Source organism: Daphnia magna, linkage group LG6 (genome assembly GCF_020631705.1).
Source record: "Daphnia magna isolate NIES linkage group LG6, ASM2063170v1.1, whole genome shotgun sequence".
Classification (NCBI taxonomy): Eukaryota; Metazoa; Arthropoda; class Branchiopoda; order Diplostraca; family Daphniidae; genus Daphnia; species Daphnia magna.
The window spans coordinates 3,113,746-3,125,049 of record NC_059187.1 but is presented as its reverse complement, the minus strand read 5'-3'; the positions used below and the strand labels follow the sequence as shown (position 1 = coordinate 3,125,049).

General features: G+C 40.3%; 4 protein-coding genes and 1 long non-coding RNA gene across 5 annotated transcripts in view; 3 read left to right on the top strand and 2 right to left on the bottom strand.

The window, feature by feature from the left end:
• Positions 1-3,168, top strand: part of LOC116925644 — a 3,440-nt gene extending 272 nt beyond the window's left edge. The window contains exons 2-3 of the long non-coding RNA XR_004395636.2: positions 2,038-2,132; positions 2,231-3,168. This is a non-coding gene — a long non-coding RNA (uncharacterized LOC116925644). The remainder of the gene's footprint in view (positions 1-2,037; positions 2,133-2,230) is intronic.
• Positions 2,221-4,748, bottom strand: LOC116925582 (E3 ubiquitin-protein ligase MARCHF8). Its single transcript, XM_045175300.1, has 6 exons — positions 4,347-4,748; positions 4,187-4,269; positions 3,943-4,123; positions 3,688-3,880; positions 3,152-3,612; positions 2,221-2,915 (listed from the first exon to the last, which is right to left on the bottom strand). Exons 1-6 carry the CDS (start codon positions 4,503-4,505, stop codon positions 2,856-2,858), a joined length of 1,137 nt encoding a protein of 378 aa, XP_045031235.1. The 5' UTR covers positions 4,506-4,748; the 3' UTR covers positions 2,221-2,855.
• A 264-nt stretch (positions 4,749-5,012) lies between these two features.
• On the top strand, positions 5,013-6,941 carry LOC116925581 (46 kDa FK506-binding nuclear protein). Its single transcript, XM_032932309.2, has 8 exons — positions 5,013-5,174; positions 5,324-5,416; positions 5,479-5,638; positions 5,695-5,858; positions 5,918-6,045; positions 6,101-6,173; positions 6,368-6,483; positions 6,539-6,941. Exons 1-8 carry the CDS (start codon positions 5,165-5,167, stop codon positions 6,797-6,799), a joined length of 1,005 nt encoding a protein of 334 aa, XP_032788200.2. The 5' UTR covers positions 5,013-5,164; the 3' UTR covers positions 6,800-6,941.
• Positions 6,942-7,428: 487 nt separating this feature from the next.
• On the top strand, positions 7,429-8,490 carry LOC116925616 (signal peptidase complex catalytic subunit SEC11A). The gene is made up of 5 exons (XM_032932361.2): positions 7,429-7,673; positions 7,742-7,851; positions 7,911-8,060; positions 8,121-8,298; positions 8,380-8,490. Exons 1-5 carry the CDS (start codon positions 7,626-7,628, stop codon positions 8,428-8,430), a joined length of 537 nt encoding a protein of 178 aa, XP_032788252.1. The 5' UTR covers positions 7,429-7,625; the 3' UTR covers positions 8,431-8,490.
• A 4-nt stretch (positions 8,491-8,494) lies between these two features.
• On the bottom strand, positions 8,495-10,950 carry LOC116925558 (dolichyl-diphosphooligosaccharide--protein glycosyltransferase subunit 2). Its single transcript, XM_032932273.2, has 7 exons — positions 10,836-10,950; positions 10,214-10,761; positions 9,739-10,148; positions 9,068-9,674; positions 8,913-9,008; positions 8,778-8,853; positions 8,495-8,715 (listed from the first exon to the last, which is right to left on the bottom strand). The coding sequence occupies exons 1-7, from the start codon at positions 10,846-10,848 to the stop codon at positions 8,561-8,563; spliced, it is 1,905 nt and encodes a 634-aa protein (XP_032788164.1). The 5' UTR covers positions 10,849-10,950; the 3' UTR covers positions 8,495-8,560.
• Between the last annotated feature and the right edge of the window lie 354 nt (positions 10,951-11,304).

Here is an 11,304-nt window from a genome sequence, read left to right as displayed (position 1 = left end):
ATACATGTGTTGTTGCCGTTGGGCATTCGATAGCCATCGCTACCTGACAGCCTGAAAGCTTTTTCTTCCGTTCGTGTCGTGCGTGCCTCGTCAATCAAACTGTCGCACTGTATACAGTCGTCGATACGATCACGTGACATTGAATGGTGGACGAATGCATATATAGAGTATCTCGACAGGGCACTGAGATTTTGATTTTTTTTTTTGTACCGTCCATCTTTTATTTTTTAATCGCAATTCAAGGGTAATGGCGTGTAGATTTTGGCGTCCGTTCCAGCTGTCGAAAGAATGGTGAATGATGACTGATGCCTTTTCAGTTATTCACGAGGAAAGGGCGTGAAAGTTCGAGTAACATACGGGTTCTTGTAGTTTATGAAAAGGACAACTGCCTTCCTCTTTTCGAGCCAGTGACTCAGCGTCGGTTAAAGATTCAAGGTGAGACATGCTATAGGCTTGCAGATACATTAAACATCCTGATTTTGTTCTCCTGCGGCATTGATTTCTCCTTCGTTTGGTCGTTGTTGATTGCCAAGCTCGGACGCCATATCGGTTGGTCAAAAGGAAGCAGGTGGCTATATCTTGTCTGTCCATATACTTTGAGCTCTATCCCCAAACATCGATTCTCGTCAATGCCTCGCAACACAGCGTACGTGTATCCTTGGGGCATACGTAGCAGCCGCTTGTTAACCTTCGGGAGCTCCCGGATGACGCCCACTACTCACGCACGTCCTTCACGAAAATGCAAGCTCGTATAAAGCGAAATCTCAGCGTGAGCCATAGCCCGCGCAGAAAAGAATGGAAATAGCCCATCAAAGATTTTAGGGCGTTATGCGTCCAGCTAATGGCAAACTCTTAAAAAAGAGGGGGGGGGGACACAAACGGTGCCATGTTATGTTATCCCATAGAGGAACGAGAGTCGAATACAGCGCCATTTACCAAAAATTTTTATGACGCTGGCGGGGACGTGAGGCCATTAATAGGTTTAGTCCGTTTTTCTTTTTATGTCGTAATACCAGACCTGACAATAGCTACGTATATAGACGGTACGTTATGTGTGCGTCTTGCCAAAGAATTTTGGGGAATCACGGCCATATAGTTTAAGGTCACGTGTATTTTTTTTGTTTGAAAATAGCGCGCATTTTTTGGCTGAACGATTTACGAGCTCTCTGCTGCTAGACGTGATGCACAAGGGATTGCGTTCGCAAGTCAATGGAGATGCTACACGCACGTTCCAGAGGCCGTCTATGAAGTCCTTCATTTTGCTGCTGGAACTGCTGGCTGCGTTGCAACATTCTTTCGCTCGTTTATCGCCCACTCCATCATCGCGTTTACGTATTGTCTGCATGCACATCGTTTCTGCTCGCCATATCTACGTATACGCTTTGATTTCTTTTATTTTTCTTACCAACAGACTGGAACGTTGAATAACAAAAAAAAAGATAAAAGGGATTGCGAGATCTTTGTTTAACGCCGTTTCTTGCGCGCACGTATTTCAGCTACAAGAGCAGGACGAATGGAGAAAGCCAACAACGCGCAATCAAAGTCGAGTAGATTACTCACACGTCTCTTGCTGATTCGTTGGGCATTCAAATAACGTAGCCAACGATATGTGTTATCTTTTTGCATCACGGACATATCTCGCTGTCAGAGCATTCGGCCATCACACAACAGCGAGAGCAAATCGAGTTTCCTTCTCAGCTGTTTTGGCATCTTCCTTTTCCCGATTTGATTTTTTAAATTATCAACCACACGGGGGTTGGGCTCTGGCTATTTACTTGTCGTCGCATTGGGTGGACGAGACCGGCATAGTAATTGGCTATTTATATAATAGATGTATTCGGTTTCGTTTTTCTTTCCAAGTCTCACCGCTGGCGGTGTTGGTTCCAGACGCGCGCGCGCCAACACTGGTCCCAAACAAATGCATGGAATATTTTCAGGGCATTTTATTCTCATGACATCTACATTTAAATATAGCATCTGCGTCTGTTAAGTTCCTGTAGCTTTAACCCACTGTTCCCTCTTCTTTTTTGTTTTTAGATTTCAACTTCCAAATAGCTGGAACGTATCCCACGTCAACGACGGGCCATAGGAAAGAAGGTGTGACTTGAAAAATGAGCTAATCTCCGTCGTCGGTAAGAAAAATGTAGGTGATGCTCCTTGTTTTTGTTTTTTTGAATTAACATTTTACATCAATTTACACAATGAAACCAACGTACGATGTACATTCCAGCGAGGGCCAACGCACCAATTGTATTTCAGGTGGGCGAAACTTTTCCAGTTTGAAAACATCGAAACAAAACATGGCAGAACAAAACGAGCAAAGTAAACAAACAAAAACAACCAGAAACCAAGAAAAAAAAAAAAAGAGGGCGAAACAAAGAGGGAACAACAAGGGACACAGGATCAAAAGTGAAAACTAAATCAACCAACCAGGACCGAATTTTATTACAGACAAATGATGACACAGCCATTATGGAAAACGCAAAATCCGTTATGACGAAAACCAAGAGGGGCAGAAGAAAAACAAAAGGGGACCGAATTGTTGCAACTCTTTCGCTGAAAATCGTAAAGGGGGATAATAATATTAATAATAAGCTGTCTATCACAGATCCACAGACTGCTGCAAGAGTGAAATAATTTTCTGTTTTTTTTTTTTTAACTGATTTTTTATTTTCGTCATTCTCGTGAACATGAAAATAGAGACGGCCTAATGCGTAACCAACACACTGTTCTGACGACATACATTTTTTTTCGGACAAATTGCCCAATATGTTAATATTCTCGATTAATAATTTTTTTTTTTTTTAGCTTTAATTATATTTTTTTTTTCAAGATAATTTTTTGTGTTATAGAAATTATCCCACATTTTCTTTGAGTACTCGGCTAGTCGAATACCAGAAGACTAGACTAAATAGCTAGATTAAATATTATTTCCCGATAAGCAGGTTAAGGGAAGATTAATTGGGCGATGCCAAACCGGACACTGCCCGCAGGGAAAACAACACCGGAAAAGAAACACACACACAAAAAAAAAAAGAAACTCGGAAATATCCTACCTCTTTTTCGCTCTTTAAAGCTCGCAATGACCTTACTGAGAAGCAACTGGATTCAACAAAAAGGGGCAAAGAAAAAAAAAAAAAAACTGTCATACATTCTGAATGGATGGAATTGCAGTGTTATCGGGCGACGCTTGTTTTGACGTGGACGGCTGGTTTTTTAGATCGAGCAGGGCGGCCATCTCCTCGGCGTGAACCGACTCGTTGACGACGATGCTCTCCACCAACTGGTGGTCATGGCTAGTGTCGAAGCCGGCGGGGTCGATGACCGTGGTACCACTACTACCTGCACCTACTTTCGAGCGCAGATTGCCCCCGGTAAAAGCTGAAGCGATCGTCACGACTGGCTGAACAGGCACGGAAGCTTTTTTCTCTCCTTTTCTTTTAGCACCGTTTTGCTTGATGTTGACTGCATCGCTTGGTAGTGTTACAATCGTTGACGCATTGCCGGTTTTATTGGGAGCATTTTGAACTAAAATCACTCGATTATAGGCCCGCCATCGTCGACACAGCGTCAAGTACATGGTACACTGTACGTACATGAATACCACACCACCTAGATGCGAGACAAATGAAAGAATAAGTACAATGATGAGATTTGTGGTAAGCAACGAGGATAACGCAACTGTACCGGTAAAACCAATCGCCACGACCACCAGTTTTGTCCAAAAAGGCCACTGCAATTGGCCCGAAGTATATTCTTCTGCCGATCGATCAATGAGCACGTAAAGTGACCATATAACGCATGTAAATGCAACGGCGTGAAATGTCACGGAGCAAGCCAGTTTGCGACGTTCCATCGAAGACATGTCCAGCTTTTCCCACTGTTATGAGATAATGTATTGATATTGAATTGTAGTTTAGAGCCAGCTGGTGGTAAGAATACTTCTTTGAATGGCTTGATCTTTGTCTGCATGATGAATGGGTACTTGCACAGCTCGCAGTTCTTCATGTCAGAGCTCTGTACCCATCGCTGCAAACATCCTTGATGTACAAATTTTAGTGAACCGGCACAACTGCAAGGAGCTACTAAGGGAGCCTCAAATTCAGCTTCACAATGACAAATCCTGTCAAATGACCAATGGGCAAAATAAAGGAAATGTTTTAGTAATAATGTGGCAAATCCTTACCTGCAAATGTCTTGTGATGTGATTGATCCTTTTTTGGACAGTGTGCTAGCTGCTGATAGCAATGGGGAGTTTGGGTTTTCCTCCTAAATTATCACAATCATACACATTAAAACTGGGGCTGTCATTGAGGCAGACATGATGAATTTAGAATGAAAGAAACCTGGGAGGGTTCATTGGCCAATTGGTTATGGTCAGGTAATTCTTGGTCAACATTATGGGTAGAAGATGAAGGCGAACGTTCTTCTAAATCTCTCTCAAGTGCAGCAAATGTGTCTGTTGAATTCCGTGTTGACGAGACCACAACCTTGAGAAGGGACATATCTGCTTGAGACGAACCACCAACAAGAAGCTCAAAAATACGATTTCTTCCCTTTCTTCTTCTTCGAGGACACTTCGATTACAGCACAACGATAAAAAGATTGTTCAAATTCCACCGCCACTATTATCCATCGGTTTCAAGTAAAAGATCTTGCCATTTAATGACTGTTTTTGAGGCATTGAATTGTTATTCACGTATCCAAGAAAAATACCCTAAGGCTGACGAATAAATAAATAAGAAAAACCAACAATTTAAGAGCAAACGCCATCTGTTAGATGAAAAATGATTTAATCACATCCCGATCTTTTGTCAATCGTCAATTAAGGACAAGAAATTCTTTAAACATAACAAGTATGAATCAAATTTTTTTTACGACTTTACTTTTACACTCCTTAAGTCTTTAACAACGTAACGGGGTTTTTCATGTTGCGCACTTAAAGAAATTGGGTTGCCTAACCCCATTTCCTCTATGCAGTGCTGCCTCTACATTGTCATACATGCTTCTTCTTCTCCACCCATTGCTGTATTAACAGACAGTTTCAAAATCTCTTTCGTCAGCACCGTCCTCGTGTGCCTTTACTTCATTCTTCGCTCAGCCGCGTCAGGACCAGCATCGTTATTCCTTAATTTCTAAATATTTGACTTATAATTCTTCAAAAATGTTCTGGGGTAAGTACTGCGTTTTAATATGTAAGGATTGCTATCTTCTGTGTTAGTTCCCAGTTCGCAATATGAAGTTTGTTAGCCGGTAGTCGTACTCCGTATTCTTCGACATGCTGTTAACACGTGGTCTCGCTAAAATGAGGTTTTCTTCACAGGTCTGATTATTGAGCCGGGCAAGAAGTACTCTCAAACTGTTGATAACTCATTTCACATCTCTAAAGCCACACTTGATTTAAGCTCAGCCACTGGTATGTGCAAATTTATTTTAAGCTGTTGTATTTTATAACATGGTGGAGTACTTTTTTTACAGATGAAGATATCACCCTTCTGCTAGACTATGAAGGCCAACAAGAATACATTTTGTGCCATCTCAACAAAACCAACAAGCAAGAAAGTCTTGACTTAAACTTCCAAGCTGGGGACAGTATTTCACTCTTTTCTCATGGCCAAGCATCTCTTCATCTTTCAGGGTATTCATTGGTTAAAGATGTTATGGACTAGATATTATCATTTTATTCACTTCTAGATACCTCTTGGGTGATGATGAAGATGATGATGATATGACTTTGGGTGAAATGATGGAAGAGGAAGAGGAGGAAGAAGAAGGTGAAGATGAAGAGATGGATGAAAAGGATCTCCGTGCAACCCTTCAGGCCAAGGCTGTTAAACGACCTCAACCTGAAAAAACCAGTAAATGAATTTGCACATTTTATGTTGTATAGAGTTTAAATTCTGGTATGACCCATTAGATGGCAAGTCTCAAAAGAAGGCAAAAGTTGAAGTTGAAGAGGAAGAGGAAGAAGCTGAAGAAGAAGAAGAATCTAAGCAGGCTCCACCTAAGCAATTGTCCAAGAAACAAAAGAAGATGGAGAAGAAGGTATTAAGCATGTGTGCTATGTAATTAGAACTGTTAATTTATTTAATTTGTGTAGGCTCAACAGCAACAGTCACCAAAACCAGCAGCCCCTCAACCCCAAAAGAAGAAAGAAGGTGAAAAACCTGCTGGTAAACCACAACAACAAAACAAAAAACAAAAAAACAAACAAAAAGCTAATGGTTTTCAAAAGAAGTAACTTTTTCATTAGACTGAATTGTACATGATATCCATTTCACTCAGTCCAATACAATACAAACAAGAAGTCAATATTTGCCGTAATCTCTGGTATTCAACAAAATAATAACGAAAATTGCGTTTGCAGATAAGCAGCCAAAAGTAGAAGCACCCAAATCGCCAGCGAAGAAAACACTACCGGGAGGTCTTGTCGTCGAAGATTTGAAAACTGGAAACGGGCCTGAATCCAAAAAAGGAGATTTGGTATGACAATTAACGAGAAATTGTTGGATGATACTCTACGTTTCTATCTTGTTAGGTGGCTGTTTATTATAGTGGTAAATTGGCGAAGAATGGAAAGCAATTCGATCAGAGCAATAAGGGTCCGGGATTCAAATTCAAACTTGGACAAGGCCAAGTTATCAAGGGCTGGGATTTGGGCGTTGCTGGAATGAAAGTTGGTGGAAAGAGGAAGTTGACTATTCCTGCTGCGCTTGCTTACGGTGCTGGAGGTGCTCCGCCGCAGATTCCTCCCCACAGCACGCTAGTATTTGATGTTGAACTGAGGGCTCTTAACTAAACTAATCTGCTAAATCGTACGTTGAATACTGCTTGCCACCATCTGAATTGATTTGTTTGTTTCGTTATCAGAATTTTGCATAACCTCATCGTATCGAACTGTCAAACATCCTTCACAGAATAGACATTGACGAACCCTTGAATTTTTCTCGTTTTTCTTATGGAGCACGAGAAAAAGATGCCTAAAGTTCCAAGTGACAATAGTGGCCAAAAGTTGAAGGGAGGAGGGTGAGATCAATAACAGTATCTCAGGTAATCCGCATCCGTTTGTTGGTTGAATGGATCTTTTCCGAACCGAAGAAAATAGGAATATTATTATTTGTCTTAATGGGACGTACAGTACGAGAATAAATTAAGATCTAACTTAAACAAAACCTAAACTAAGTGCGTATGCAAAATCGTGGTTTAAACTAATGAGATTCAGTTAATCTGTAGAGAGTGAACAGCTGACGCGTTTGGCAGTTAATTTTTCGTATTCTGGCTGGGAACGTTAAGCTCTATTTCAGATGAAACTTAATAAAGCGCAACTCTTACTATTTATTCTTAAACAAAATCGTAAAAACATGAGCAAAAAAACGTTCCTTCCTGGCTTCTGCGTAAACTGCCGCTAGATGGATAACAACATACTACACGTCACGATACCGGTCGAACAGTTCTCAGCAGTAGTGCATAGTTGGTGCTAAAGGACATCGTATCAAAATTAAAAACCCTTGGTTTTTTGTTTCGTTGTAATCTTTTGTTTAGTGACTAGTCTGTCTCAAAAAGACTCAGTACCGGCAATTAGTCAGGAATAATAGCTTCGAAACCCCTGTTAATTATCTCACAAAATGTTGGGATCCATGCTAGAAGAGTTTCAACGGATGAACAAACGTCAGGTATAATTGCTTGGCGTATTCTGTACAAAGTTTTAGAATTTTTTTGATACATAATATTTGTTTCTCAGTTTTTTTATCAGGTGCTTAGTTTTGGTATGATTGTTTCTTCTGCACTTATGATCTGGAAGGGCTTAATGGTAGTCACCGGCAGTGAAAGTCCAATTGTTGTTGTTCTCAGGTTATCCCAATCTTGATTTTTAGCTGAGCTTGGTAAACTCATTACTATTTTAATTGCAGTGGATCCATGGAGCCTGCATTCCATCGAGGGGATTTACTATTTTTAACCAATCCTACAGACGAGCCCATCAGAGTTGGTGAGATTGTGGTCTTTAAAATAGAAGGACGAGACATTCCTATAGTGCATAGAGTCCTTAAAGTCCATGAAAAGTAAGTGACTTAACATTCCAAAGGTAAAACATTCTAAAAAAGCTTCACTCTGTGTTTTAGGGAAAATGGCACTAGCAAGTTTCTCACAAAAGGAGACAATAACCGTGTTGATGACAGAGGCTTGTATGCCCCTGGCCAACTCTGGTTAACTCCCCGTGATGTGGTTGGTAGAGCAAAAGGTTTTCTACCATATGTTGGAATGGTTACAATTATGATGAATGAATATCCAAAACTTAAGGTAGTTACCCTTAGTTCATAGCATAAAATGTACAAATTGACAAAATTAGTGTGAATTAATATTTCTTGGTTTATCTTGCAGTATGCTGTCCTCGCCTGCCTCGGGTTGTACGTGCTAATTCACAGAGAATGAATACGGTTCTTTCATTCTCAATATTTCTGGTTCAAATAAAACTTACGAAACAACAGAAAACAAACAGAATGAAATAATTTTTATTTATGATATTATTGAAAGTAAACACAACGTGTTAACAGACAAGTGTTCAATTTTGTTTCGTTGCTCCCCTTCTCTTGGCAGCAATCTGGGTAAGCATATAGTTACCACTAACGAACGCAGGGATAGCTATGACTACCAGCAATTTGAGCGTCTGGAACATGTTGAGATATAACCAGAAGGAAACAAACAGGACGAAGATACCTTTGGAAATAACGATTGGTTTGATCAGTCAATAACTTATATTACTATTTACTGCCTTTTACCTCCAATGCTCAAGTGAAAGCCAAGCGCACTGAGCGAAAACGATAACGAAGAGAAGTTAACTCCAAGTCGAGAAACCTAAACGTTAAAACTCATAAATAAAGGCAATCACCCAAACAAAGTGAATGTTTTTTTACCAAGACAATGAAGATGACGAAAGGGAAGATAGCCAATAAGGTGAACGCATTGGAAACGATGCCAGGAGGACGCTTTTCTGGTTCCCGGAACATGTGCTGTTAAAATCAGTTTTAGTAACTAGATTATGGGCCCTGTCATCTGAGTAAAACTTTACCTTAATTTCAGGTTTCATCTGATACATCTCAGCAGCTTTTGATGATTTCGGTTGTCCAGCACTCGGAGTAATAAATGAAAGCTGGAGTTCTGCAATTTGCCAAACAGTTGGGTTTTCAATTACTGCATCACCGATGATCAAATCCATGGAATAGTGGCCAGAGAGGTACAGGAAATCCTTGGCTTTGGTAGCCAAGTCCAAATCGAATTTGTACGCATCATTGACGTCGGGTTCGGCGACAAAGAAAATCTCTTGTTGAGATTCCCGATGCGTCAGTCGAACAAAGGCTTGGTGAACAGTAACAAGTTCTTTGGTAAGCGTGTCTCGCAAAAGGAACTTCAGTATCAGTTTCTGATGCGAGTCGGCTTCTAGACTGCCATCAAGCTTCTTGGGATAGATTATTTTTCTTAGTTTGGCGGCTGTTGATTGGTCAGAATCGGCAGTGCCAATCTCTGTTTCCTCTATAGCAATCTTAGTCAGAACTTTGACTTCAACTATAGCTCCAACATTTCCAACCAAGCGAGTGTCTTCGCTTGACGATGCACTGAGTGCCACACGATAAACTCCTTTTCCGGGATTACTTGACATCAAGTCCAATTCAAACAAGCTTTAAACAAAAAACAGTTATTGGGTGAAATGAATGCTTTGAAACATACTAAAGACAGTCTTACCCATCCTTGGGAGTCAACTGTTTCTGTGACAGTACAACAGCATCATCGAGAGTCCGCGTAGCCGAATCTGCGATGATAGTCAATGACCCCAGACCCTTGCCGAGAATATTTGTAACTTTAACTTGAAACTTCGGCTCGCTTTTCGAAACAGCAGCTTTGCTAGCCAGGGTGATGGCAACAGGAATGTGGAAAGCATTATCAGCCAATACAGAAGTAGCTTCCAAAAGGTAATAAACCCCCTTAACAGTTTGAACAGATTTGCGGCTAACAAAGTACTCTGCAAACTTATTGGCTTGTTCTTTACTAATGAAGGGGGCCTGGCCAACAGTATTAGCAAGCTTGTATGCTCCACTAATAACCAGAGCTGTCACACTAAGACCTCCTTCAAACTGTAACATTTTTCCATCAATCTAAATGATTAAACAGAAAATTAAATTGTATAAAAAAATTCCTCTTGGTTGGTTGGCATGTATACCTGGTCAGCTTGGACAACCACATCTTCAATTCTGCCAAATACAGATGAAACATCACCATCCAAGAGAGATGCAACCTGGAATGCTTGACCCAAACTTGAAATACTATCATCCTTCTTTAATGCAGTATTAAGTGCCTTTAAAACTTTGGGAGCATCAAGTGTGATGCCAAATGAAGAAAGAGCCCCTGTGGCTAAAAATATTTCAGACACTCCGTTAGTGGCAGTTATTGTTGTTTCCAGTTTTTCTTTTTGTGTGTTCGATAGTTGTAGGGCACAACTTAAGCTTGCTGAGGCTTTCCCTACATGAAACAAAGTTTCTGTGGTTTGGGACTCTAGTTTGGTTTTCAGTTTCTGGCAAAGGTTGTCTTTGTTGGGAATGTCAAATTCCAAAAATGTTAGTCCTCGAATTGCATAGTCCAGTGAGCCTGCATCATCGCTGTTCAAGCCCGAAAGCAGAATATCCTTAAACCTAGACTGATCGTTGCTGTTGAGGAAGGAGGTGATCCCCAATGACGAGGCACATAGCAGCAAGATATTGAACGTAAAAGCTAACCAAACAAACATTATTAAGTATGACGGTTCACGATGTTATTAATATTTGAATACGCGTGGATGTTTTTACCTGTGAATCGCATTTTGATAGTCTGTAGTCACGCCAGCAGACCGGTAGAAGTTCTGTGACAGCGAACTGACAACTTTACAATAAAGTTTCTTCCAATCAGACGCGGCCACCTATGCTAGTCAAAACAAAGTCTAAAATGTTTACAATATTTTCTGTGCGTGTACTATGTAGCAATAAGTAAATATTGGAACACATATTTTGTTTCATAAGAATTAGATAAGATACTTACATTTTCAAGTTATTTGAATCTTCATTTAAAATCTAATTATGATTCTGGTTTTGACTACTTAGGCGCCATTTTTGGCCAACTAATAGCTACGTTAACTGAAAATAGAAGAGAAAAACAAGCAATAAGTACCCCATGAGGAATTTTGGAACGTAGGCGTTTGATTTGAAAATTAAAATATAATCTTTGTAGTTTTGCATGTGAATCATTTACATTTGTTTGTTTGATCCGGTCAATACGGCG